The 27,635-nt window shown below is 34.5% G+C and overlaps 5 protein-coding genes across 10 annotated transcripts; 4 read left to right on the top strand and 1 right to left on the bottom strand.

The window, feature by feature from the left end:
• Nucleotides 1-2,559: 2,559 nt before the first annotated feature.
• On the top strand, nucleotides 2,560-8,592 carry LOC105197281 (tudor domain-containing 6). Its single transcript, XM_026135115.2, has 4 exons — nucleotides 2,560-3,646; nucleotides 4,496-5,572; nucleotides 5,655-6,062; nucleotides 6,856-8,592. The coding sequence occupies exons 1-4, from the start codon at nucleotides 3,054-3,056 to the stop codon at nucleotides 8,132-8,134; spliced, it is 3,357 nt and encodes a 1,118-aa protein (XP_025990900.2). The 5' UTR covers nucleotides 2,560-3,053; the 3' UTR covers nucleotides 8,135-8,592.
• A 918-nt stretch (nucleotides 8,593-9,510) lies between these two features.
• Nucleotides 9,511-11,599, top strand: LOC105195928 (mediator of RNA polymerase II transcription subunit 9). The gene is made up of 3 exons (XM_011161574.3): nucleotides 9,511-9,738; nucleotides 10,850-10,955; nucleotides 11,040-11,599. Exons 1-3 carry the CDS (start codon nucleotides 9,635-9,637, stop codon nucleotides 11,178-11,180), a joined length of 351 nt encoding a protein of 116 aa, XP_011159876.1. The 5' UTR covers nucleotides 9,511-9,634; the 3' UTR covers nucleotides 11,181-11,599.
• A 687-nt stretch (nucleotides 11,600-12,286) lies between these two features.
• On the bottom strand, nucleotides 12,287-16,521 carry LOC105195953 (GTP-binding protein 1). 3 transcript variants are annotated; one of them, XM_011161605.3, is made up of 11 exons: nucleotides 16,386-16,521; nucleotides 15,371-15,714; nucleotides 15,079-15,190; nucleotides 14,797-14,977; nucleotides 14,524-14,702; nucleotides 14,087-14,239; nucleotides 13,748-13,997; nucleotides 13,507-13,651; nucleotides 13,115-13,433; nucleotides 12,767-13,038; nucleotides 12,287-12,618 (listed from the first exon to the last, which is right to left on the bottom strand). In XM_011161605.3, exons 2-11 carry the CDS (start codon nucleotides 15,479-15,481, stop codon nucleotides 12,436-12,438), a joined length of 1,905 nt encoding a protein of 634 aa, XP_011159907.1. In that variant the 5' UTR covers nucleotides 15,482-15,714; nucleotides 16,386-16,521; the 3' UTR covers nucleotides 12,287-12,435. The 3 variants fall into 3 exon arrangements, with proteins under 3 accessions (XP_011159907.1, XP_011159925.1, XP_011159915.1); XM_011161623.3 differs by lacking the exon at nucleotides 16,386-16,521 and adding an exon at nucleotides 15,933-16,331; XM_011161613.3 differs by lacking the exon at nucleotides 16,386-16,521 and adding an exon at nucleotides 15,821-15,964.
• A 146-nt stretch (nucleotides 16,522-16,667) lies between these two features.
• Nucleotides 16,668-18,419, top strand: LOC105195938 (18S rRNA aminocarboxypropyltransferase). 2 transcript variants are annotated; one of them, XM_011161592.3, is made up of 5 exons: nucleotides 16,675-16,896; nucleotides 16,994-17,202; nucleotides 17,263-17,438; nucleotides 17,796-18,183; nucleotides 18,274-18,419. In XM_011161592.3, the coding sequence occupies exons 2-5, from the start codon at nucleotides 17,079-17,081 to the stop codon at nucleotides 18,381-18,383; spliced, it is 798 nt and encodes a 265-aa protein (XP_011159894.2). In that variant the 5' UTR covers nucleotides 16,675-16,896; nucleotides 16,994-17,078; the 3' UTR covers nucleotides 18,384-18,419. The 2 variants fall into 2 exon arrangements, with proteins under 2 accessions (XP_011159886.2, XP_011159894.2); XM_011161584.3 differs by having other exon boundaries at nucleotides 16,668-17,202.
• A 1,172-nt stretch (nucleotides 18,420-19,591) lies between these two features.
• LOC105195970 (protein Aster-B) lies at nucleotides 19,592-27,554 on the top strand. 3 transcript variants are annotated; one of them, XM_039452322.1, is made up of 14 exons: nucleotides 19,592-20,047; nucleotides 20,153-20,242; nucleotides 20,403-20,697; nucleotides 21,777-21,975; nucleotides 22,145-22,425; nucleotides 23,435-23,587; nucleotides 23,989-24,166; nucleotides 24,501-24,659; nucleotides 25,122-25,243; nucleotides 25,502-25,694; nucleotides 26,138-26,362; nucleotides 26,439-26,592; nucleotides 26,670-26,790; nucleotides 27,105-27,236. In XM_039452322.1, exons 2-14 carry the CDS (start codon nucleotides 20,196-20,198, stop codon nucleotides 27,234-27,236), a joined length of 2,259 nt encoding a protein of 752 aa, XP_039308256.1. In that variant the 5' UTR covers nucleotides 19,592-20,047; nucleotides 20,153-20,195. The 3 variants fall into 3 exon arrangements, with proteins under 3 accessions (XP_039308256.1, XP_039308257.1, XP_039308255.1); XM_039452323.1 differs by having other exon boundaries at nucleotides 19,592-19,915; XM_039452321.1 differs by having other exon boundaries at nucleotides 19,593-20,242; nucleotides 27,105-27,554.
• Nucleotides 27,555-27,635: the final 81 nt, after the last annotated feature.

Here is a 27,635-nt window from a genome sequence, read left to right on the forward strand (position 1 = left end):
ATACAGAGTGTTCGCAAACTAGGGAGTTTACTGCTTTGAGAATATAGAGGAGATGAAAAGGGACAAACAAGTCTTATACCATTTTGCGACATTCGCTATAAATATCAAATTCTAAAATAAAACGTCTGGGGTACTATCATGTAACATTTTCCCTAGGGCGGAAACGTGAAAAGTGAAAAGTTTCACGTGAACTGCACGATCATGTACGATTCCACGGAATCATGTAACTCAGGGTGCAGTCCCATGGAGCGTATCAGGCGTATCGCGGATTGCGCGTATCGAAAATCTGACCAATCGCGAACGTTCCGCTGCTTCCGCTGTTCTTGGTTCGCTGCCGTTCCGCCGAAGTTATTCTTTAGCGTATTCAATCGAGCGGATCAGAGCGGATTGAGGTTAACATAAAGAAAAATAGCAGTTTCTTGTAATTGATACAATTGAAACAATTATGAACAAAGGAAATATAAGTCCTGTGAGTAGCATATAGCATTTTAAAATATTATTTTTGTAATACTTATTAATTATAATATTTTAAGGTTAGTTTAGAATTTGACGAAGCATATTTTTGATTAGTCTACACTGATTATTTCAGTTTAATATAAATACGGATATAAATATTGTATTATGAATTGCAAATTACAAATTGCAAATTACAAATATTGGTCTGACCCAATATTTCCGTTTTCCTTTATGCGCAATTTTTCTCTCGTTTTTTAATGCTAAATAATAAAGCGCATAAAGATTAATAATTTTACGATGTATTTCATGCCTGGTAAAAACATCGTAATTTATTTGTTTTAAACGTTTTATTAATAAAGCAATTGAAAGCAATATTGTTTTCGATTTCATTCTGCACCTGTTAAAAGTCAAATGTTTTATTTACTTATACTAAATAAATTAATAAATTAAATAAAATTCACTTTATATATACTGTGAATATTCTCCTATTCTTCCGTCTGCTTTTGTTCCTACGGTCCCATGAAGCGGAATTCGCGTAAGCGGATCAGCGGTTCACCAATCACAAGACTGTTTGGATGAGAGAAATAACAAAATTCGTTTCGTGATTGAGCATCCGCTTAATACGCTTACGCAAATTCCGCTTCATGGGACCGTAGGAACAAAACGTTCACGTACCGAAAGCAGCGGAACGTTCGCGATTGGTCAGATTTTCGATACGCGCAATCCGCGATACGCCTGATATGCTCCATGGGACTGCACCCTCACTCATGAACGGAAATATGAACTTTTTCACGTGAACTTTTTCGCCATCAGCCGTGATGGCGAAAAGGTGAAAATTTAGGGAATTAATAAATTGTATGTATTTTGAAATAAGAATGAAAGTGTGGTAACAGTGTGGTAACACTTTGAAAAGGTATTATTGAAAAGGTTAACCTTTTTGGTATTGCATTGCGTTGATAGGATAAAGTAATACATACATAAATAAAAATAATGCTTTTGTGATGTAATTAGGTTTGATATTTATATTTGACAAATTGATATTTTGATAATTATATAGAATGAGGTTTCATCAAATGCAAATTTAGATAAAAATATACTTTAAACGCGTTTTGATACTCAATGATATAAGAAAGGTGCGTCTTGTGAAATAGAATATTAATCAATCATGTAAGTGTTTATAACTTATAAATTTGGAAAATACATGTGTGAGCGGAGAATTCAGTTTTGATCAAGGTCCATATTCTAAATTATTCAATATTTTTTAATTAAACAAAGTTAAATTTAATGACTAATGAAATTAATTTACTTTAAAATTTGCACACATAAAAAACTAATTAAAATTAATTTTGAAAAACAATGTTTGAATTAAATTACAATGTAATTTTGAGTATTAGATTACTACATAATAAAATAGTTGTTACAATATACGGATCATTAAAAATAAATGTAATATATATTATATTTGTAAATTAAGTTAATGCAATATAAGAAATATTGCTATTTATTTATGAATATTTTTTTTTCAATTTTTTTTTATATAACAAAATTTTTACAGTAAAAGTTATACTGTAAAAGCAGATAGAAACCTTTTTCACGATCGCTTGATAGTTGCAATGACAGAGCCTCTAATGGTGAATTTCGGAACGCAAACTAAATTTCCGCGCATTATTCATACATAATCGCTGTGCGTGAAAGATTCACGTGAACTCTCTATGAGTGAAAAATGAAAAATGAAAAGTGAAAAGTGAAACGTGAAAAGTGAAAAGTGAAACGTGAAAATTTCCACGTGAAATTACATGATTGACCCCCAGGTGGAGAATCTGAACATAGCCTAGGAGAGAGAATCGCCAAGAGGGGGGGGTCACGTGACCGACTCTGTGATTGGCTGGCGAAAATGTGCAGATTTTGCATTGCGACGTCAATGCATTGTCCGGCACGCATCACGTGAATCACCGATGGTTCCTCGCGACTAGAGTCCTATATAAAGAGAGAAGCGACATTGATGTCCAAAGCTCTGATTGGTAATCTGATTGATACTTGATTGGCTAAGCGAGCAGCCATATTGTGACCACAGCTGTTTGCAGAATGATACGAATGGTGTTTGATGACGTTAAAGCGGTCTCAAAATGGCAGTGGAGGACTCAATTGGATACTGAAGGTTGTGATGGGGGTTCGTTGTCGCTTCTCTCTTTATATAGGACTCTACTCGCGACGAAGCCTGTGAACGCATTGACGTCGCAATGCAAAATTTGTACATGTCTGCCAGCCAATCACAGAATCGGTCACGTGACCCCAGTTGACGATTCTCTCTCCCTAGAGGTTCTCTAGTTCAAATACAATGGCACAATGCGCCTCAAAAACTGCACTGAGAATAATAGACGTGTCTAATTAGGATTGCAAGGAATATGCACTTTCAGGGTACTCGGGCAGTATCGCCTGAGCTCGGCGAGTTTCTAGTGCACATTCTGTGCATTCCAAAAACGCTACTATTAACTGCATTGGCCACGTGTTGCAGGAGTATTTTAAACGCGACGGAAGATCGGTATACACGCATACGAAATAATTTGACCTAAAAAGATTTATCATCGCGAACCAATATGAATCAGCAGCAGCAGCAGCAGCAATCGCTGCCGCTTTCAGAAATAGTTTTTTTCGTCACTCACGTGGAACCCGACGACATATACCTGAAGATATGGGGCCAGGTGGATAAGCAGACTGCTACCGAAATTGTGCATTATATACGTCCTCTTACAGAACAGTTTAATAGATCAATAATCGGCACAGTGTGCTGTGCCAGATTTCAAAACGATGGTTTCTTTCGGGCGAAAATACTCGACGTGTATCCTGGCAACAGGTATCTTGTGCAATTTATCGACTATGGCAATATGGAGATTGTAATGTGGAATGAAATCTATTTGCTGGATAACATTCGTGGAGCCAAACGTCTGCTAACTTATCCGCCGATGGCAGTCGATTTTACATTGCGTAATGTATTGCCTGTAAATGGTGTTTGGGAAGAAAAGACGATCGTGGCAATTAAAAAGATTTTATGTTACAATGAATGCAGAGCAGTGGTGAATGATCGTTGCTTGATTAAACTGTGGTATTATAATGAAGATTTCAGCGACCTGTTGGTAAAGGAACGTATGGCTATACGGGCTACATCAGCGCCTTTGCAAGACATGTTCAGGTATAACATGTTTTATATAGAGGGTGATTCTTAATCGTTGTACCCACTTTTTACCATAGGAGCATGACTTACCGACGCATTTGTAATTTTTAATAATAATTATATATATGTATATATATACATATATATACATATACATATATATACATATACACACATATATATATATATATATATTAGAAATTACAAATGCGTCGATAAGTCATGCTCATATGGTAAAAAGTGGGTACATACAACCATTATAAATTATCCTGTATGAAATAAGAACATTATAAAATGTAATAATTTTATAAGTAAATTTTATCATTTTCTTATTTTATATAAGATAGAGATATTTTACACAAGTTTACAAAAAAAAAATTAAGAATTAAAGTAAAAAAGTTAATAACTTTTAACTAACAAGGAACACTAGGCAACCCGAAAATTTAAAAAAATCTGAAACTTTGTGTATAAATAGAGAAGTTTATTCATAACACAAAAATATTTTTTGTTTGTGCCTAATTTCATTTTTAGGGGGTGAATCACCCCTTTGAAAAAAATTGGTTTTTTTCTTTCGAAACGTATATCATCGACACAATAAAAGATAAAGAAAAATGTTCTAATTAAAAATTAAATGGCTTGAAAAGTACTTCATAACAGTGATAAAAAAATTTTTATCACTGGTGGGAAAAAATAAAAAAACATTTTTTAATTTTTTTACCACTGTTATAAAGTACTCTTCAAGCCATTTAATTTTTAATTAGAACATTTTTCTCTATCTCTTATTGTTTTGACGCTTCGAAAGAAAAAAACCGATTTTCTTCAAAAGTGTGTCTTATTTAAAAAATTATTTATTATAATTATTTATAGACCGAAGCATACGCTGCAGCACTCTCGAATGCAGCTTCAACAAATACCGTATCAGCCACAGAACAAGGACAATATGAATAACTTTGCAGCAATGTCGATGATGCAAAGCCCTAATATGAATCATAATGCAATTATACAAGGAATGCATCATAAGACTTATTCCCCTGATTTAAATCAACATAAACATGCTGCTCAACCGATTATGCAGCATCCTCTACCGCCACAGCATCCTCCGCCACTGCAGCATTTTCCGCCGCGGCCTGTTCAAGTAGCGCTCATGTTTGAATCACAAACATTAGATGTGGGATCGATTCATCACGTTTCTATATCGTACGCAGAAGACGGCCCGCAAAACTTTTGTGTACAGATTGAAATACAAAGGGAAGCATTAACTCGACTTATGAACGAGATAAACAGGTATCCAAAGCAACCGCTGCAGGAACCATCATTGTCAGGATCGCTTTGCCTGGGACGCTACAATGACGAAGGCTACAAGGTGATGCGTCGAGCGATTGTCACATCTGTGATGGAGCATAAATGCAAATTACATTACGTTGATTACGGCAATACGGAAGTTTTGCCGTACACGGACATTTTCCATTTGCCACCTGAATACGTTGATCCCAAGTCATTTGCCATTAATTTCAAATTAAGCGGCTTAAAGGAACTGGCAATCTCACCTGAAATGAAAAAGTATTTTATGCTACTAGTGCACAGAAGATCTACAGGACTTATTTTACATGTCCAGCCAAAGGAAGAATCAAGCTTGATTCAGTATGGTGACCTGTATTTAAATGGTTTGAAGGTAAAAGACATACTGAAGGAAGTATTTCAGGTATCATTCACGATACCGATAAAGTGTTCCTACTCACAATTTCGATTGACGAAAGATTATGAAGTTGTGCGCGTTTCTTACGTGGAGTCGTGTGAAAAATTCTTTATCCAACTTGAAAGTGAAATAAAGCCTCTTGAGTCAATAATGGCCGACCTGGCACAATATGCAAAAGATGCGCCTAGTTTAAACCTAACGCAACTAAAAGCAGGAATACCCTGTGCCGCTCTATACGATTCGCAATGGTAAGTTTTAAGATAGCGCGACGTTTCTCTACTATTTTTTCTCTGTAATAATTGCCATTATTGTGTCGCATTTTCTTTGTAGGTACCGTGCACAAATCCTTGCTATTGTTGAAGACCAAGTTAAAGTAGTATATGTTGATTATGGAAACGAGGAGTTATTATCTGTAGTATCTGTTCGCGCTATTCGTGACGATTTGGTAACGAAATTACCTGCTCAAGCTATACAGTGTGCACTGAATAGCTATGAAGTGCTCTCATTGAATCAAGAAGTGGCTAATCATTTCAAAAGATTGACAACTGGGAAAAGTTTTGTCATGAAAGTAGTGAAAACAAAATTCAGTGACCTATTAGTCGATTTATTCGAATTTGACTCAAAGAAGAGCTTTCGTTCTCAATTACTGACTAACTTGGTCTGCGATAAAACTGACAATTTTACAAGTTCACGAAATGAAGAAATTCAGCCTGTAAAACTAATGAATGAATTCCAAAGGTAATAAAGCTAATAAATTAATAGCGATTCTCGATCTGAAATCTGTTATCAATATTAAATATAAAATTAAATTAAAGCAAATGTTTCTTGACAAATTATTGTGATATATGCATCTTAACTTTCAGTAATATTATTACAATTTAATATTACAATTTGTTGCATCCCAAGTCTTGTATAAAAAATTCAAGAATATGTATTTGTAACATATACAGGGTATTTTAACATATAGTTATACCTTTAGAAATTCAAGATACAAAAATAACATGAAAATTTCATATACATTAGTTGAGATCGATTATTAGAGACAATTTTATGCATATTATAACAGGCGAAAATATCTGACATTTATGATTTTTATTAGTACATTTTATTTGATTAGGTAAATATTTTACCACTTATTTGTTTAAAATATTCATTTTCTCATTGCTACTGTTCTTTGTACAGCCGTCAAGTTAATAAAATTTTGTATAAGTAACAAGTTTTTTAATTTATCGATTGATCAATCGCATTATGCGCAAATGCAATTTTGTTCTGTAAAAGCTGCATTTGGGCATAATGCCATTAATCGATCGATGAATTAAAAAACTCGCCTATAATTAGGAAAATAATATTCACTCAATAAAATAACATTTATTAACAAAAGTATCTGGTATTTTTTGCTTGTAACAATATGAAATTATCTACATCTCGATAATTGTCCTGAATTGATCTACAGTGTATATGAACTTTTCAAGTAAAGATAACGAGTTACTTTTCTAAGATAACATTTCTAATGGCTATATGTTTTTTACAGGAAAGATAAGGATAAATATAATAAAAATAACATGGATTCTGAGAATCGTAATCAAAACACTAAGTTTAGAGATTACCAAGACGAAAAATATCAAGACTATAAACCAAATTGGAGAGATGAATGGTCTCCAGAGAGACAACAATACAATAATAGACGCGAGAGAATAAAACAACTGTTGGGATTTGGCGCCGAAGAAACCACAATATTCCAGTGTAAAGAAACTCCCGATGAAAACGACTCGATGCTCGTTCAATTAACGAGAACAAATCTAAACGGGACAAATGGTATTGACTTATTATTTGAATACGAAAACATTCCAGAAGTTAGACAAGAACCGATCAATCAAATGAATAATCTGGAATGTGTTAATCAAATAATTGGGCATGAAGTTGAAGCAATATTTAATAAAGCAATTAATGAAGATTCTGACATAAACAAAAAATATAGCGAAGATCGAGAAATCGCGAGCTCCAGCGAAATCGAAGAGAAAACAGAAGGCAATTTTGAAGATGTAGGAGCTGACTGTATTTTAAAATTGCCAGAAAATGTCGCATCTGCAATAGCTAAAGTTTTAGATGACTCCTCCAATAAAATTATTCCTAATGCAAATACTTCCATTGCATCAGCTCATAAAGCATTTGTTGTACCGGAACTTAGCGTTGAAGACGTAATTAAAAGCATGATAATTAACACCGCCGATGAGGTAGAATCGCAAAAAATCATTGATGTAAATTTATTAAATGAACATGAAGTACAGCAGATTATTGATCAAACCAATGCAAATAAACTGCAAGAAGTACTTTCTCAAATTCAATCTATAGATATAAATGAATCTACAGATATGCAGATTTCAAAAATCACTGAAGATTTAAAAATTATATCGGAGAAAATTTCTGAAGATGTAGAAGTTGAATGTTATTTAAAATTGGAAGAAAATTTTGCAGCTGCAATGGCTAAAGATTTACATGACTCCACAAATAAAATTATTCCGAATGCAAATACTTCCATTGCAGCTCCCAAAGCATCCGTTGTAACGGAACTTAGTGTTGAAGAAAAAATTAAAAGCACGATAAGTGTCGTCACCGACGAGATAGAATTGCAAAAAGTCAATGATATAAATTTATTAAATGTACATGAAATACAGCAGAAGGTTGCTCAAATCGATGCGAATGAATATCAGGAAGTACTTTCTCAAATACAACCTACAGATAAAAATAAATTTTCAGATGTGCAGATTTTAAAAGATATTGAAGATTTCGATTGGGTCTATATCGGATAAGCATGTGAAAATTGCACTTGAGGGGATCAGATCGGGGCTAGGATCCTTATTTGTATTCTTCTAAAATGTATTTTTCTAATAAACATTTAAAGATATCTTGCCGCGTTTCATAATTATCTGCATTTTTAACTTACAAATTATAAATGTAAAAATTTCATTATTCATATTTATTTGAATGAACTTTGTTATGAAGTGCTGTAGTATATGAATTTTTCTTCATATCTTTCATATGTTAATTTTCAAACTGCCAACTGTTCCATGTAATTGAAATTCAAAAATAATCTTCAAATTTCTTTTTCTGATACGACTGCTGCGTTCTTTGGTTTTATTATATAAAGAAATCTTATACTAATTTTCAATTGTACATTAAATATACTTTTTTATTACATGATAAGTATCATTGAAAATGTCACTATTTCCACATATAATATTAAGAATTGTATATTTTATAGAGAAAGAAAAAGGGTGGAATATCATTTTGCTTTTTTTAAATAACAGTAAATATTATATACCCCACCAGTGTAGTTAAGGATTTTAAATAAATATATAAAAAAAATTTATAAAAGTGTAAGATCCTCTTCGATAAATACAAGATAAAAATAGCAATTAAGGTCCATTTGCATAAATGTAAATTGACTTTAAACTCATATGTACATACACTTTTTTGTTGATCGAGGATTATGAACTGAAGATGATTAGAATTTGATCAATATTAAATAAATTTTAATTCGAACCAAAGACCAAAAAAGAAATAAATTCTGTTTTCAAAAAAAGTCAGATCCAGCAAATAAAAATATAAATTCAAATAAATTGAAAATTGCAATTTATTTTAATTTATCCTAATTCAGAATTTCGAAGTTTAAGATTCAAATAAACTCAAATGGATTGAAATATTAATTGCGCTATTCATTTTATTTTCAATTAATATCCCTATTATATTATTTTTGGATTCAAATAAATCGAACTACGAAATGTACTATTATTATTTTGAATTCGAATGACTAATTTATGTCCCCATTATATTGTTTCTAAAATCAAATAAATTGAAATACAAAACGATGAATTGTTCCTCATGTTGAATTCGAATGTATTCATATTCATATTATATTTTTAAATTTAAATGTATTCGAAAAACTTGAAGCGCGAAATCGAAAATGTCGAAAGTCGAAATGAATTCATTTCTATTTTCTATCCATTTCAATTAATTTTTGTTTTGCTGGGGATATAGTGAAAAAAAAAATCATCATAATTACGTCCATTTCTATCAATATAGATTCTTTTTTTTTGTCAAACGTATTTTTTTTGTCTCTTCCCTCTTATTGTCTTATTTACTTTTTATTTTTATTTTCTCTCTCTAACACCGAATCACATCTCTGCTTTATCTTAAGTGCAGAAAATGTGAGCTATACGAAAATCCGTGATGTAATTGCACTTAGAACATATACAAAGTAATTACATCATGCAAAAACCTATCACGTTTACGTCTACGTTCTCGACATAATGGAGGCGGTGGAGTTGTCGGAGGACGTTTCAGTGAGGACACAATTCACCGTCGATGATCTCGATATAGAGATATTGCCGCTTATTTATGAGATTATTCGCAGGTATGTATTCTTGATAATCCCCTCGGTTTTTCACGTTCGGTTGACACGAGTCAACGATTCGTCCGAGACGGTAATATAACCTCCAATTGACCAGAATCAAAATTTTCTAGACATCACTTGAAAGATTAAAAAAAAAATGTCTTTTTTACCTTTGTAAACCTTAAGACACTGATGTTTTACGATTGCATTTTTTATACCTTACTTGACTCATCCGATTTGTTTGCTACAACGCGTATTGCTACAATCATCGTATTTGCAAAGAATTAAAGGCAATATGCAGATGATTGCTAAGCCAGGAACATATGTTATATCGTGGCAATTCGATTCTTATTTTGCGTTATCTACACATTGCGTCACATGTAGACACATGTTAGTTGTAGTGTACTAAAAAATAATAAATGTTTCACGAGGTTAATTTAAAGTCATTACACATACTACGCTCTCAATTGTTTGAGCAAATTCCATTTATTACATTATGTTAATTGATAAAATAATTGCGACTCGGTTTCTTACTTGATGCTACTTAAATAGACCACTAGAGTGGAACGTGAAAGTCCAAACATTTCAGGAATATTGTGCAATTACATGCAACAGATAAAAAAAAATGGTCGTATTCAGACGTTTATTTTGTTGAAAGTTTTTCTCATTGTGATAGAACTGCTTTTCTAAACTAAAAGTATAATCCAAGAGTTGCAAAAGGAAAACTTCCAACAGCTGCAAAATAAACATACTGCTGAGCACTATCGATATGTAGCTTATCAATCAAATATGAATACAAATTCCTATAGATCTTTTTAGCAAAACTTCTTACATGGCTCCCTTCTCAGCAAACACCACGTTACATGTAACATAAATGTTAGTTGTAATTTCCCATTCAACAATATAACTGTTATATAACACACTCGTTATATAACAGTTATATTGTTGAGTGGGAAATTACAACTAACATTTACGTTACATGTAACGTTGTGTTTGGTGGGTTTTTTCCCTTTTTTTTTACATTGGAGAAAAAAGAGAAAAGATAAACCATGCAGAAGTTCAGCTATGAGGAATAGGCTTTTATATTTTTTATGTATTGACCAAAGATCATGCTATTAGTTGTAATTTTTAGTGTTGAGAAAGATCCGCATGACACTACGCAGAAGGCGAAAGAGTCACAGGATACCAGTCACAAGATCTTAGAATTACAGAAGAAGTTAGATTCCGCAAGATCACAGGTGAGTTAAATTCTTCTGGATATGCTCGAAAAAATATTTTTGCGTGATCGACATCTTCTCTATGACGCAGTTGTACTTTTTCAGATCAAGAGATTACCAGGGATCGAATATAGTAAGGAGGAACAATTGCAAAAGCTTGAGACTTTGCGTAAACAATTAAGACTGAAACGTGAACTTTTATTGAAATATCGTAATACGTGCACGTTTGAAATACCGAAAGTGTAGACGCTCACGCGCATGTTTGCGAGAAAATAGAAAAACAATTTTCGAAGATGCCTTTGAGAGCTCTCTTCCGGTACTTATTAAACAATGAAAACTTGATCAACAGACTAGCAGAATCCAAACCAATAAGGCAAACTGCACAATTTGTAGTGTATGCATTGACTCGAGCAGGTATGATCAACGGAACGCGCCGCCCTTTCTCTAGTCCAGGAGACTTTGTTAAACAACTGAAAGAGATTGCAGACCAATTAAAGCGACAATTAGAAGAAAAAAATAAGTTTAAGAAATAGTCTATGTAGATCACATAATTTATTTGTCAAACCTTATGGTTCCTATGGCGATGTGAATTCTTAAATAATTTTTGTAAAGGAGCATGTGAAATTCTCTCATGTAATAAAACAAAAAGTTTCATTTATTCAATATTTCTGATCACAATATTTTAGCAACAATTGTACAATTAATAATAAATAAGTATTCAATTATGTGCTCAATTATATGTAGAAATAATATTTGAAATTTGTGAAAGAAATTATAATTTCTTGATTCGGTCTTCGCAGTATGTAGATGATTTATCAAGAAATAGATATATTTGATAAAATGGAAAATGTTTTCTTTATATTTAAAATATGATACATCTTTGCTCTTGAAATTGCAAAATGTATTACAACGTTAAAAAGAAGTAAATGTGATATCCTTTTCATAGAATTATCATACAAGATGGACTATTACAATGTACACAGTATTGGCAAAGTTATTGCAAGTTTTATCTTTAAATTCTAAAAGCGTTGATAAAAGGAGTTCGCACACTCTCTTGTACAAATATATATATATATATTCATATTGCATATACATATTGTAGAAATGGAGACGTGTGCCATTTCCTAATATTGTTTTTATTTGTATTGTAATATTGGTTTAAGATACGCCTATGTCTTTTACAAAAATAATACAATTTATAAATACCGATTTATATTTTGTCACCCATTATTAAAAGAATATTTTTTTAATACGACTAAAATAGTCGAGACGCGAAAAATTGTACTGTAATAAATTTCTTGCATGTATTCTATAATAAATTTATACAGAATAGATTTCTACACAAGATTCTATAGAATCGGTTTTTTTTTTATCAGAAGAAAAATTGGTAAAGAATACAGTAGTTTTGTATTGTAGATCACATTTTGAGAAACTTATATGTACTCATGTAGGAGAAAGTTACAAGACCATTAATTATTAATGTGTTCTTTGTACACGGTTCTTACACTTTTGCAGGAGGGTTCTGCTCTGTTAAAGGCTGAATACTGTTGATAGCATTATGAGATCGTCCTCCCCTCCGACCTCTGCCCTTCTTATTCTGATTCAATCCAGATTTTTGCGGTACATTTTCCTGTTTCGCTGTTTGTGCTTCAATCATCGAATCTGTTTCTGTTATTTCCAGCGCCTAAAGCAATAAAATTATATGATACTATTCGTTATCGTATTTTCTCGCATTAAAATGAATAAGAATGGTAAAAGTTTTTAAACTTAAAAGAGAGATAAATTAAAAACAATCACTTTAATTATATCATACTAAGTATCGCGTGAGATACCTGCACGTTTGTATTCTGCCGACTCTGCGACGTTTTGTTCGGCTTATTAATTCTGGATGCCTGCGTAGTTATACTATTCGAATGCGGTATAAGTTTCACTACGTTTCCCACTGCTTTAGTACGACCCTCTCTAAACACCATTCTCTGTCCGGGTTTTATATATTCAGGATGTTTGATAAACCTAAAATGTACTAAGGCTTTGTCGCCCGTTCGCAGACAATCCTGAGACATTGATAGTATAGAAGCAGTTTGTCTTATACTGCCGCAATGTACTGCAATAATTTTTGAAACGATTAATTTTATACGCAATGAGTGAGTATGACGATAATAATTTAAAATGATAATTACCCATTGCTTGATAACGGGAGCTGATTGTTGTAGGATGATGTAGTACCAAAATTTCACCTTCAAATTCCCAACAGGCCTGTGGATTAAGGGCAGGTGCAACCATTACCATACCCTTACGAATGTGCGATCGTTTAATCTTCTTCAGGGCGAAACTGGCCGTCTGCCCACCCCTCACCTCGCGGACAGGCATCCTCTTCCGATGAATACTTTTGACAGTTATAGGTGTAAAACGACCAAGTGGATCGGGTCCTAGTAGCAAAGTATCATTTAACTTTATGATACCTTTTAAAGTCGTACCAGACACCACTGTACCAACTCCCTGTAATTTTTAATTCTCATAATGTTCTTCCTACATATCAGAAAAAAGGTTTACATAATATAAATGTACGTACTGGTACAGAGTATGTATCGTCTATTTGAAATTCAGCAGGTTCATCATCATGACTAGTAATTCTTGCGGTTAATAAGTTGAGAAACATTTTAAGAAGATTTAGATTTTCGCCGGACACATTGGATACTTGAAATATTGGACACAAACTGCGTGAAATAAATATTGTAATATTTTATGAATGTCATTCTAGATTATGAGATTCAATTTTTTTTATAGAATTCTGACGAATATATCGAACTAACCGTTCCGAGACAAAATTAGTAGCGCTAACTACCACATCATCGGGGGTTTTCACCGTAACCGGAACTTTCCTACAACCAGGAGACTTTAGAATCCTTATCAGTAACTTCAAATTTTCCTGCAGAACGTTCGGTGGGCACATATCGATTTTCGTCACGACGACGAATACCGGTACTGACAAAGCTAAGGCAAGTCCTAAATGTTCCTTCGTCATCCCTACAATGCCGGCATTCGCTCCGATCATCAGCATACCTGGAATAACATTTTCATTGAGATTTCGACATGTTCTTTTGCTCTTTTATCGAATTGCATAATTGCAAACGATGGCAGTGTGTTCTTACCAAAATCTGGAGCATGTCCAGTCATTCCGAAAACAGTCGTCTTCAAATATCTCTCGTGACCAGCGAGATCGATGAATGTAATTACTTTAGAGGATTTTTCACAAATCTTCACCCAATCCAATGACCCGTGCTCAGGCTTATTAACTACATTACCTGCGAATATAAATATTGCATCAGTTAATGAAATAAGAAATTGCCAGCCAATGAATAAAAATTTAATATACATACATTTTTTAAAATAAAATAGTTTAATAAAATTAATATGAAAATTAAATTTAAAAAATATTAATTAATTTACAATTCATTATTTTATTTATTATTTTAATATTTTTCTTAAACAGTCATACAGTTTATTGTTGATTGTTCAGCTATTGGTGCAGTGAACCCTAGTAGAAAATAAAAAGTAACTGCATAAAGGGTGCAACAAAGACTCTCACCAACGCTATCAAAGCCTAGTATATCATTTCCAACAGAGCTAGTCCGTCCTGTTTCAGCTTCGTGTTTGTGGCGGAATAATTTCTGACGCGCCAATCCTCGTCCATTATCAAGCTCACCATGAGTCAGCACTCCCAACAAAGTCGATTTACCAGCGTCTACATTACCAACCACGGCAACCCTACAAACAATTGTAGTATTGTACAATTCATCTCATGATTGCGAGTTATAGATCATCGAGTAACGGTCCAAAAACTACATTATTAAATAAAAACCTAATCTCTAAGAAATCTTGTCGATCTAGGCGTCTTCTCACTAGATACTGTCCCGTTAGACCGTGATCCGCTTTACTCTGACGTAGAAGCACGCAATCCGCTTCCAATGTCGCGGCGAGAGACTGTAAAGTAGCGACTGAGGCTTCGTACTCGTCCTCCTTCAATCCATCCTCAGATCCATCTGAGATCAACAAATTTAATTCAATGATTTTCAGTTAACGCAACAATAATCGTCGAGCAAGTACATTTCTTTTTCTTTAAGATATTTTCCTGGGTACTGACCTTCGGCGATACCAATGTCAAAGATTGTCTCGCTGCCTCCGTCTTGAATCCTTTCTTTCAGCCTCCTCAGCAATAATTCATACTGATCCTCAGATGGACTAACCAGGACATTCTAAAACAGGGTAATTACATTCTTATGAAATGCTGCAAGACAATTTACTAGAAGAGATCATCCAGGCAATACTCTTGACTGCAAATGCTCAGAAGTATTTGACTGACCAAATCGAAGAATGTATCAAAGCATTTGTAGCGTCAAAGAAATCTTTGTCTTAACATAAGCGTCTGGATGTACCTTGCCTCTGATGCTGGAGTAGTCTACAATCGGGACAGGCCCATGCTCCTTCTCCGGCAGATGGGCGATGGTTTGCGATATGATAGACCCAGTGCCCGACATAATATCCATAAGTGATACGCGCCCCGTAAATTCAACAATCTACTTCTATGCTCTTCCTTGCAGCAGTCCAATTATTTATCGCTCTTGTATGCACGCAACAGACATCTTCCAGTATTTGAAACGAAATCTTTTCCCATAGATCGCTAGTACTCGCATGTACATAACTGTGGCACTTGGAATTTCGCTCGACACCCTGGGGTGATTCACGAGACGGCTCAGACGGTTTGGTCCATCCTCGTCATCTGCAACAGATGGCAGTGGGTAACACACTTGCCCTTGAACCGTGTAGCGGCTGATGAGCGCGCGACGAGAACTTCGTCGACTCGCATGATTCTATTGTTGCCTCACTTGATGTAACACGATTGCCACGATTACGCCAACGATCAACTTCACTCGTCTCTCGAAGCGAAGTAAAGAGAAGTCGCGAGCAGACGATTACTTAGAACTTAAAAGAACTTACTACCTGCCGCGAAAAGATAAAACGCGGGATGTAAAGCAGATGCGCGCGGTATCCTTATGACAGTTATCACCCGGTTGGTGTTCTACACATGTCACGGCACATACGAGCACGCGTATCGGCCGCGAGCCCCCGCCAGGCGAGCGGATTGTGTAATCCGGATGACAACATATTGTTGACCTCTGCGAAGGCGCGCGACAAGGAGAATTGAAACGTCTGGGACGATAGGAGCGACCCGTGCTCGAAGAAGGGAAGACGAGGAAAATGAGGAGACGTCGCGAAACTTTCTCTCGCGACAGACGTAACCACATCTGGTTGAGTCTCCTTTCGCGCGCAGAAACGAGACACGCGGGAGAGTGAAGTCTCGTTTCCGCGGCAAGGAGAAGGACGAATCGGAACGTTCTCGCGACCTGTCATCCCAGTGCGCGCTGCTCGAGTTTAAAGGGATGTATTTACCTGTTAAAAATAGAAAGGGAAAGGAAGAGCGCACAGCTCGCGTCGTTACAAACTGACGTGCGAATACGAACTGACAAGTCGTCCGTCGGCAGTGCGCTTGCGAGCCAGTCGCTCTGTCAACGATTTTGCGCGTACGTGTCGCTGTGTTTGTGCGCGAACACTTTTTAATCAGAGTGGATAACTCGTGGATAACTTTTACGTAAGACGAGCCAATCGCGGGTGAAAGGGATCGCGCCGCGATCCAATCGTGTCGAATATCGGTCGTTCCGTCACGCCAGGCACCTCGCTTCCGGGTTTCACAGGCGGTGCATACCGCGTGTTTTAACATCGTTGCGCGGCCACGAAGCGCAAAAAAATCTGCAAACCCGTCATGTATCTTCTTTAACTTTTCCACGCACTTGGCGGGATACGTGTCTCAATCCTTCAAAAATTCACGTCTACAGAAATAAAAATAGCGACTTTCTTATTTTGGATTCACTTCAAAGATGAATTGTTCTGCTCCCTGCTACGAGTACTGTGGATACAACAAAATCAAATTTCTCATTTTTATCTGATTTTAAACTTTTTCACCGGTCTCCATTTTTAAATAGCACATGCGTCACTTCTAGGTTATGTTGTACGCTCATATGTTAGAAAAAACAACGTATCGAGAGTAAGCAGAGTGATCCAACGTGAACATTCCCGAGCAGAAGAATGTCGGGACGTAAAAAGAAGAACAAGAACAAATTATTAGAGAGGAGACCTCGGCGTGTTCTCGACAAGGAGCAAAAGCATTATCGGGAGATGGGCGAGGAATCCGATGAAGACGACAAGGCAGGTTAGGCAGAACGGATTTTGCTGGATTTGCGCTCTATAACGACATCGGTTGAATTTGTAGAAGATATAGAAGATGACGAGCAGTCGTCGGTCCGGTTTCCCGTGGCTATGTGGGACATGGAGCACTGCGATCCCAGAAAGTGCTCCGGAAGAAAGCTCGCAAGGCATGGCTTGATAAAGATTTTGCGATTGGGCGCCCGATTCCCAGGCTTGTGTCTTACTCCAGTCGGCGATAAGGTAGTTGGCAAATGAAGGAGTTTTTGTTAATCGTCCACAGACCCATCTGAGTTGTTTGAAACTCTCAAACAGTTTTTTCTATTTTGTCAAGTCTACTTCAAATTCGAACATGTACAAGAAAAATAGAAAAAAAATTTGAGTCATGTAATTGTACAATCGTATTCCTAAATGTTAAAATAATATATGAGAATTTTTTCAGATTTCTTACAGCTCAAAAACCCTTTGAAAAATACAACAATTTACCAGCGACCCAGTTTATCTGACTAAGCAACGAATAACAGATTGATCTATGGAAGATTAACATAAAGATTTTATTGTAAAGATTGTGTTAATGACATATCATTGCATTACTTACAGTGCGTGAGCCCAACGGATTGCGAAATCGTACGAGAGTACGGTTGCGCAGTTGTGGATTGCAGTTGGGCACGTTTAGAAGAAACTCCCTTCAATAAAATGAGGACGCCTCATCCGCGATTACTGCCATTCCTAGTTGCCGCCAATCCGATAAACTATGGGAAACCCTGTCAGCTGAGTTGCGTCGAGGCAATAGCAGCTACTCTCATTATTACAGGATTTCCAGATGAAGCCAAGCTCTATCTTGGAAAGTTCTCGTGGGGACACTCGTTTCTGGAGTTGAACAGCGAACTCTTGGAAAAATACGCTCTCTGCAAAAGCAGCGAAGAAGTGATCGCGGCACAAGAAGAGTATCTAAAAAATGCTTGGCAAGAGAAATTGGATAGGCCTGGTAAGAGGATATTTAATTATCTTTTTTCTTTACTCTGAATTATTTTTATTTTAATTAATATTGTATTCTCTTTAATATTGTTTTTTTTAGCACTTCCTGATTTTCCGCAAAGCGATACGGAATCTGAAGAGGAGGAGGAAAAGAAAGACGAGAATGCGGCAACAAAAATAACTGAAGAATTGGGCGATATAAAAATATAAAGTATAATAATTAAAGATGATTTACTTTTTAATGAAGTTCTTGATTTTAAATTTCCAACCACCAGGTATCGCGCTTTAAAAATATATAATAAATATGTAGTGGAATTTCCAGGGTTAGGTAAATTAATATAATTTTTTTAACTAAATTAAAGTTTGTGAAATTAATTTAGTTACATGAAAAATTACGTGAATAATAGTCAGTTATAAAAGTGGCATTAAGATTAAATTAAAAGTTAATTTTTAAAAGTATATATTTATATATTTACATTAAATTAGAGTGTAATTAAAAAAATTAGGTTATTCTAAATAACAAAACAATTACAATATTGATCATCAAATAAATTTAATATTGTATTTATATATTAAGTTTATATGAAATAACAAAGCAATATTGTTCTTTTTTTATATAAAAATATACTTTTTTTTAGGTAAATAGGTAAATTTTTAAAATAGGAAAAAAGTTAATAAGTTAAAAATTTGTTGTTTAAAAATAATATTGAAGTTAAAAGTTAATTTATTTAAAATTAAGTTAAATTGAAAGTTATAACTTTTTAACTCAAGGTTATTACTCAACCCTGTAAATTTCTAAAACCTATAAAAAAAAAGTATTTGTTGTATACTTATCAATGTGGAGAATAGAAAAGGTGATAGGTCTTTTTTATATCTTGAAGTTAAATTAAAAGTTATTAAATTTTTAACTTTATTTAATTGTTAACTTTTTAACTAATTACTATTCAATTCTGTAAGATCTAAAAAAAAGGTATACATCATATACTTGTTAATATTGAATGTAGAAGGGATAATGGTTCTGCTTTTTATATCTAAACTAGCGTACACTTTCTGTATGTAAAATGAAAAGGATATTTGTTAGCAATTTGACAAAGCGAGAAGAAAAGCTCTAGTACATTTTGGTACTGCAGCAATAACAAATTAATTTAATAGATACTTATAAAACAATTTAAAGGATCAGAATATTTTTCCGTGAATTCAAATCGCATTTGGCGGTGACTCGACCGCCAATCTGCCGCGTCCGTGTAACGCGTCATCACGAAACCGTGCAATCATCGTCGTGCATGCAACCGTTGAGTCTTGATCGTCGGCGATTGGTCGGTTGTCGGTCGCACGCGCCAATCTGTACATTTTGTACGCCGATCGCTTAACCGTTGCGCTTTTTTGAACGTGGACCGTGCGCTGGTCATTCCATGCTCCATGATCGGGGGGATCGGGGGATTCGGGGGATCAGAGCAAGTGTCGCACAGTAGTATCGCAGTACTTTTGAGCGCGACGTGCGTGACAATTGTGTTTTCGTGTGGTGTGTACGCGAGGAGAGTCACGCTTCGTTTTTTCACGCGATACCGATAAAACGCACGTGAAAAGAGCGAGAGAGAGAGAGAGAGACAAAGAAAGAGAAAAGCGGGGCTGGCAACGAGACGATGTCCGGCAATGATCATATCGTCGCGATATGAAACTGGCGATGCCTGACACGGCGACGCGCGGCTGCTCCTTATCTGAAATGTGTCGCTCTTATCGCGGTAGGCGCAAGTACCAATGCCCAGCGCGCGGATAAACGCCTCTCTCGCCGCCAACTAAACGCCTTGACTAACCGACCGCATATCGCTTGCTACACAAATTGCCGCTACCCTCGTAACTCCCGTAATCCCGGCGTAAGTCCCCACGCTCCCCCGCTCCCAAACGTACATAACGCCTGCCTAGTCTTCGATCTAGACCTCGCTACGGAAGTCCCTCTCAAAGCTTTCGATGTTTGACAGCTCCGGCCACGAAAGCGTGGAAGCTAACGCCGCGTGACTTGTTATGCACTTCGAGACGGAGACGGCGCAGAGGCACTCAGCGTCCAGCATGTACGTACCATTGCTCGTTCGTCCCGAGCAGCACTCTTTTTTTCTTTTTCGCATGTACTGCGCGATCCGTCGTCCAAGCGATGACGCCGCGAGAATACCCCGTCACGAATCACAGCGTTGTTCGTTTGAATTTTAATGCTGTCTCTTCTGCTGTGAACAGGAACAAATCCGTGGAGAATCTATTGATATCCAGCCACGAGGTGATCAGCAGCATCAATTCCACTGGCCTAGGTGGCCAGGGTGCGACAACGAATCTAGGTAGCACCGCCGAGAACCTGCAGGAGACAGCCGTCAGCTCCGGCCCCGAGCGCAACAGTCCCGTGTCCAGTCCCAACTTGTCCCCGCGTCCCAGTCCAAGAGCTCACTCCAGGCGAGAGTACTCCAGACTAAACTCCGAGTCTACCATCAAAGACTCATTCCGTGTAACTAACAAGTCGGACGATCCCCTGTCACAGGTATTGCACCAATATCTGATACTCTTTGATAAGGAATTACTATGGAATATGGAAAAATTAATGGAGCCAAGTAGGATTTAAACTTGGGGATGATAAAGAATTAAATGTCAGGCTCGCGTGTGTGCAAAGCAAAATTAAAAAAGGTCAAGAAGACAAAGAAACGAATATAAGGAAATATTTAAATTTTAAATTGGAAATGGTAGTTTAATATTGAAACATATTGTCAAGTTAATAGAATGTTTCAAACTTTGCTAGTTGATGAAAAAAATTGTAGTTTGAAACGGTCTATTAATTTGACAAAGTTTGAATATTATTTCTAATTTATTGTCTAGTGTTTTGTTATGTTTGTTTTTCAGCTTTTTTGGCCTTTTTAATTTTAAACTGCACTCTTACTCCAAACTTAACATGCTACAATGCTACATCATAACTGCTCCATAATTACCTTTGCTAAAGCAATGTACTATAAAGTTTTTGAAAGTTTTTTTTTATAGCTAAAGAATGACAGTTTTCAGAAAAAAAATTATGACATTGTCATTTCATGAAAAAAATATAATTATACATAACAAGAAGAATATGATTACAAAAACTTTATTTCCCTGCTGTTTGAATTTTAGAGTACTAAAGCTAGTTTATTGTTACGTTTACACTGCCCGATTTACGAAGTTATAATATTGATATTATGTTACTGATCAATTACAAGTATTCCTCTGAAGACTGGAAAGATTGTGATTGGCCAGTTTCATAAAATCGATGTTATAACTTCGGCGTAAATCAAATCGTATAAACGCAGAAGTTTTCCGTATCAATGTGATGATTGATAGGGAAAACTTCTGTTTTTCCTGCTAAACCTTCTTATTCTCTCTTCACACAGTGATCGAAATTTCATATAGTCTTCTCGATCCAGTGTTTTAAGGATTAAAGAAAAAATATAATAAAATAAACTTATTTCAAAGCTGCATTTTAAAAAAATTTTCTTATTTTATTTTTTGGATTTTGAATAAAATTCTTGGAAAAATCAGAAATTTTCAGGTAATTCTTTTACCAAATCAAAATTTGACTAAACGCCCTAAATGTTATAGGACGTGATAAGCAGATCGTCCGACTCAGCTGATCTTAATAAGAGTTCCTCTCACGAGAATAAAAAGGAGGCACGTAGTAGCGATCGGAGTAAAAAGAAGTCCTCTTGGTATAATGTACTTTACCCGACATATAAATCTCGCTCCGAGGATTTTAAGCGGATATTTAAAGACGTGCCCGACGATGAGAGGTTGGTGGTAGGTAAGTATTGTCTTAAGAGTGTTTTTTTCCCTTACTAGAGAATGTAACATTTTCATTTAAAATACTCTTTCGCCGAACTAACTTTACATCTGTTACGTCCATGTGATCGTAAAAAAATATGATACTTAACATTCCACGATTTAATTAATCTAGCGTTGTTAACTTTTAGATTATTCGTGTGCTCTGCAGCGTGAGATATTGGTACACGGTAGACTTTATGTGTCTCAAAACTATGTGTGTTTTTATGCTAATATATTTATGTGGGAGACGTTGGTCTCCCTACGTTGGAAAGACGTTACATCTATTACCAAAGAAAAAACTGCGCTTGTCATTCCAAACGCTATCCTGATATGCACCGTTACTGACAAGTTCTTCTTAACATCGTTTGGAGCGAGAGATAAAACATATGTGATGTTATTTCGTGTTTGGCAAAATGCTCTTATTGGCGAGGTATGCGTATATCGTATATAAACTGAAGCTCGACTTTAGACGATCTGTAATTCGCGCCAGGATAAATAGAATCCAAAGAATATGTGCATGTAAAACATAGAAACTACAGATTATCTAAAGTGGGTTTGACTCAAAGATTTTTTTATTATTAATTGTTTTATCATTCAAGATTTTATTTTTTAAAAATCTTTATTTTGAAAAATATTTTAATATTTATTTATTTCAAATGAATTTTTGGAATATATTTGTATCTCAAGATTTATTTTTAAATAATAATATTTGTCAGAAAATTTTTGAACTATATTGAATAAAAATCCTTTAAATTTTTAGAAATGTTCTTAAAAACCTTTTTTTTTTTAAGTACAGATTCTTTGAATAGACCACGGCTGCGTTTGCTTTGGCGCTCACAGCGTTTGAAAGCATTATTTGTCTTTCATTAATATTTAATAAGCAACATGAAATAATGTTTACAACCGATTTTTTCTTTTTCCAAACGTCAGGATTGAACTTTTTGCACTTTATCTTTCCTCTTTTTACATTGGAGAGAAAAAAAGGAAAAATAAATCGTGCAAGATAAAGCGTTCAGTCTTGAGATATGAAAAAGAACTAATTACTGTTAGCGTCAGAGTGAACGCAATTTATACAGTAAGACTCCGCTTTATGCTTTTCAATTGTCTCATTATAGCGCATCTTTGCTTAACGTTTAGTAAGCCGATATTTTCTTAAAACAACCTTGATTCTTAGAACACCTCGGCTTCAATAGTCTGCTTCAGTTAGTTGATGTGCTTTATACGAGTTAGTTTAGTTATTGAGTACAGTATAGTGTATATTATTATTTAAGAAATAATTTTTTGTCTTTTTAATGTCTGTAGAAAAAAACATCGATATTATTCTGTTTCTAAGGACGTATCTACGAGCATAATCGGAGGTCTTATTGCATCATATAAATATTTCCTATTCTTGGAAAGTATGTTTTTTCGAGTTATAAAAAATTATCTGCTATTTTCAGCCGATGAGTATGGCTGAAATGTGGCAACTTGTTCATGCTTGCTATGGTGATGAATTAGGCTTGACGTCCGATGACGAAGATTATGTGCCGCCACTACCTGTGACAGAAGATGAAAAGTTGTCAACTCGCCTTTCTGTAGAATCCTTTTCCGAGGTAAACTTTATATATTTGTGAAATATTAAATATAATATTGTGTTTTGATTATATTGACTGAGGATAATAACTTTATTTTTCTCTATTAAAAAAATTACAATGAAAAAAATGTATTAAAACAGATGACAGTTTTGATCAAACAAAAATTCTAAAATTAAATCAAAAGTGAATCATGTCTAACTTCTGAAAGGAGTAGATGATAACAAGAGAAAAATTTAGGATGCTCCTCGCTACTACCGGAAACTTAAATTTTAGATCTTTTGTTTCTTAAGCAGCCACTCTGCCACTGGCAGTCATAACTGCCCCTTTTCAATATTTCTAGTTTCAAATCTTAGATGTCTTTATTGTTTCTAAATATTTTACATTATTTTTAACTTCTTTTGTATTTAATAAAAATGAAGAACGAAGTAGCTATGGAAAACTCAACATCTCCAACCATGGATTCTGTTCCCCCTGAGTCTGCTCCAGCTACTGAACTTCAGGTACAACCACCAGTTCCATCAATACCTAAATCTGAACCAGTTCTTGATCCAACGGATTTAAGTGACACAACGGAAAGCGAGGCTGAGAAGCATGGCTGTAAGTAGTCTTGAGCGGATCAGTAATCATTATTTTATGATGATGAATCTTTCTATTGTAAGTAGGGTAGTACGTAAATATTAAGCAGTTGCATTTCTTTAGGTTTTCTTATAAAAATTAACATTAAATTTAATTTTCCAAACTAATATAAACCACTGACATATAATATTAAAACGGTGACAAAATATATCACTCTTTGATAAGAAATCTATATCGGGATCTGTGCAAGTTCTAAAAGAAATATATATATATATATATATATATATATATGTGCTATTCATTTTTGTAGAATCATAAATGCGACAGCATGGTTATAATATAATGCTTGTTCCAGTGAAAATGAACATACGGAGCACCATGGTCTGTACTTCCCTGCATGAAGGTCGGCAAGTTAACAAAGCAACACTACCTATCTACATCGACCAGCTGTTCACTCTGCTCTTCACGAATTCGAAATTCTTCTTAGATTTTCATACCTCTCGCAAAACTATTGGTAACAAGATAATTCTGTTAGCAGTCTATCACGTCTTATCACGTTAAAGAATACATTTATTTTAAATATTTTGAAGAATAATTGAAAAGCTTGTTTTAAAATTACTTATCATATACGTTTTAAGACGGTTTTAAAAGTTTTAAACTTTTAAATCTGTCTTAAAATATAGATTATGTATTATATAGCTTTTTCTGTCTCTTGCTTTCTCTCTTAACTTTATAATTGTTGTCTTTTTAAAATGTAGATTTTAAAATGGTTTGTAAAAATAGATTCTTCGATTCATAGTTGCATATCTAACATTATATAACGTTATATATATATATATGTGTGTGTGTGTGTGTGTGTGTGTGTGTGTGTGTGTGTGTGTGTGTGTGCGCGCGCGCGCGTGTGTGTGTGTGCATGTTATATGATATAAATAAGTTTATTTCTATCAGCCATTTCTAAATATTTTTATTTATGTAGATTTAGTACAATCTGCTTGGACGCAAAACAATCAAACTGGTCAAAAGATGAGAACCCTTTCGTACACAATGACCTTAACCAACCCTCTTGGACCGAGAACCTGTCATGTTACCGAAACGCAGGTAAAAATAAAATTCTTAGTAATTTACGTTATCTTTTGCATTGTTTCTTTTTAAAACTAGCTTCTCTTGTGGCACTCGTATATTGGTTACGTAACGTTAAAAACACGAGAATGACATGCAATAAATTAATTACTATGTATAGCTTTACGTTTTATAGAAGCAATTATTTTATTGCACGTCATTTCTCGTTTCTAACGTTATACAGCTAGAATGGAGCCGCGAGAGAATCGAGCCTTGAATTTGTTATATTTTTAACAGGTGATGTTACCATGCAGTAGACCAGGTCATCTTTATTGTATCGATATAGACAGCGTTAACGCGGGTATTCCTTATGCCGATTCCTTCAGCGTTTCGACACACTATTGCATGAACAATATTTCCGAGAATGAAACAAGTATTTTGATGTATTCGCAAATTAAGTATAAAAAAAGTGTATGGGGTTTTGTAAAAAGTAAGTTCGAAAATTAACAATTAAAGATGTTAAAAACTAAATCGCAATTGGGAAAAAGAGTATTGTAATTAAAAAAATTGTAGAAGTTAGATGAGAACTTAAAAAATCATGGAGTTATGGACATGCATTTAAGTTATGCTTATCGAGATTTAATATTTATATATTTTATCTGCAATCTTATCTATTTTTAAATTATTTTTAGATATTGGCTATTGTAGAAAGTCATTGTAGTCTTTTTATTAATTTAGTGGCATAATTATGATTCACGTTAATTTACACATTAACATTTTTATAAACGTTGAATTTTTTTATTTATAAAAAAAAATGTGTTTCTTGAATTATAATACTCTTCCTTTCACAATGTGAAATATCTGATATATGTGATATTGACATACAGACGATAACGTTGAAAAATAACCTGATATATTTTTTCTAACAAACAGGTGTGATTGAAAAAAATTGTTGGGCGGGCTTAGAAGAGTATTCTAATAGTTTAATAAAAGCGTTGACACTGGAGTGCGAAGAGGGCAACGGAAGCGGAGGTATAAAAAGGAAGACAAGAAAACGACGACGCGCGACGGGTGTAGGCGCCACATTGCAGACACACGCTTCTGAGCACATATCTGCGAATCACCAAATTTCTCCCTCTAACTTGCCACACGCTCACAGTAATTATAATGCAACTATTTTTCTGCTGGTAATATATTGTGAATTTCAATTTACATATTTTTCTTTTCCATATAGCTGCTAATACTAGACCAGATACCAATATAATTCTTAGCTCAATGCTACTAGTTGCTGTACTGTGCTTAATGGTGATTAATGGCTTATTGTATTATAAATTATGGGGATTAGAAGAAGCTGCTGCGTACACCATTATGGACTTACACGTACTCAAGTACGTATTATTAATTTCTTTCATATAGGGAGACCATATTTTCGTATATGTATTATGATGTATATTTCTGTTTTTAGAAATACACCAAAGACTGAAGAAGATTGGATTAATCTTTTGCAACAACAGGAAAGTTTGCACAATGTAGAGATGAGGAAATGGCAGAGGGTTTTGCACACAGCTGCACAATTGCTTAGACAAGTAAGGCTCAGATAAAATCATTGATTAAATAAAAAATAGAACATTGAATTTAATAAAATGATTCGAATGTGGAAAAATTAGAGTTATAAATGCAAAACAATATTTAGATAGATCTTTTTTTCGTAAATCTGAATTCTACTAATATACATGAATAGATTTTCTAAACAATGTATTTTTTTATGCTCTTTTAATTTTTTCTTAAATTTGAACATTGAAGAAGTTTCAAGTTTATTTAAGTAATTTTTCCGCATCCTATATATTCTATACATATATAAACTGTTCCTGACATTCATATTTTATGCTTGCTTTAAAAGACAGAAGAATCTTTAACGGAACTACAAATGAGCATCCATCCCACTGCAACGGAAAAGATGTTCTCAGTATTAAAACCGAACTTAAAAAGTCTCAATACACATACGGAACGGCGAAGCAAGTCGGAAATGTAAAAATATATGTATTAAGTAATTAATATCAATATATTTTGTGTGTAAAATATGAATTCAAATGCCCCGATAAATATCGGTACACGCAAAAAAAGCGTTTAGGAGCTATTAATTATATGTATGTATTCTTCCTGCCTTATTATTATTTTAAGGTTCGCGATTATTCTCTATGCTATGTGTACAGAATCAATTATAGGGCGTTATGTTAAAGTTAAAAACTTGACATTTCCTGTATAGTTATATTGAATGTGTAAACGCGCGCTTTCTATTTAGGCATTGTGAAATAATGTTATGAAAAATAATAGATAATTTTTAGAACAACCTTTTGTGTAAACGAAATTCTTTGCACTTTTCCAAAAGAATAATAACATTTAACGTGACATCTAGGATTGATGACATGAA

Source organism: Solenopsis invicta, chromosome 8 (assembly GCF_016802725.1).
Source record: "Solenopsis invicta isolate M01_SB chromosome 8, UNIL_Sinv_3.0, whole genome shotgun sequence".
NCBI classification, from domain to species: domain Eukaryota; kingdom Metazoa; phylum Arthropoda; class Insecta; order Hymenoptera; family Formicidae; genus Solenopsis; species Solenopsis invicta.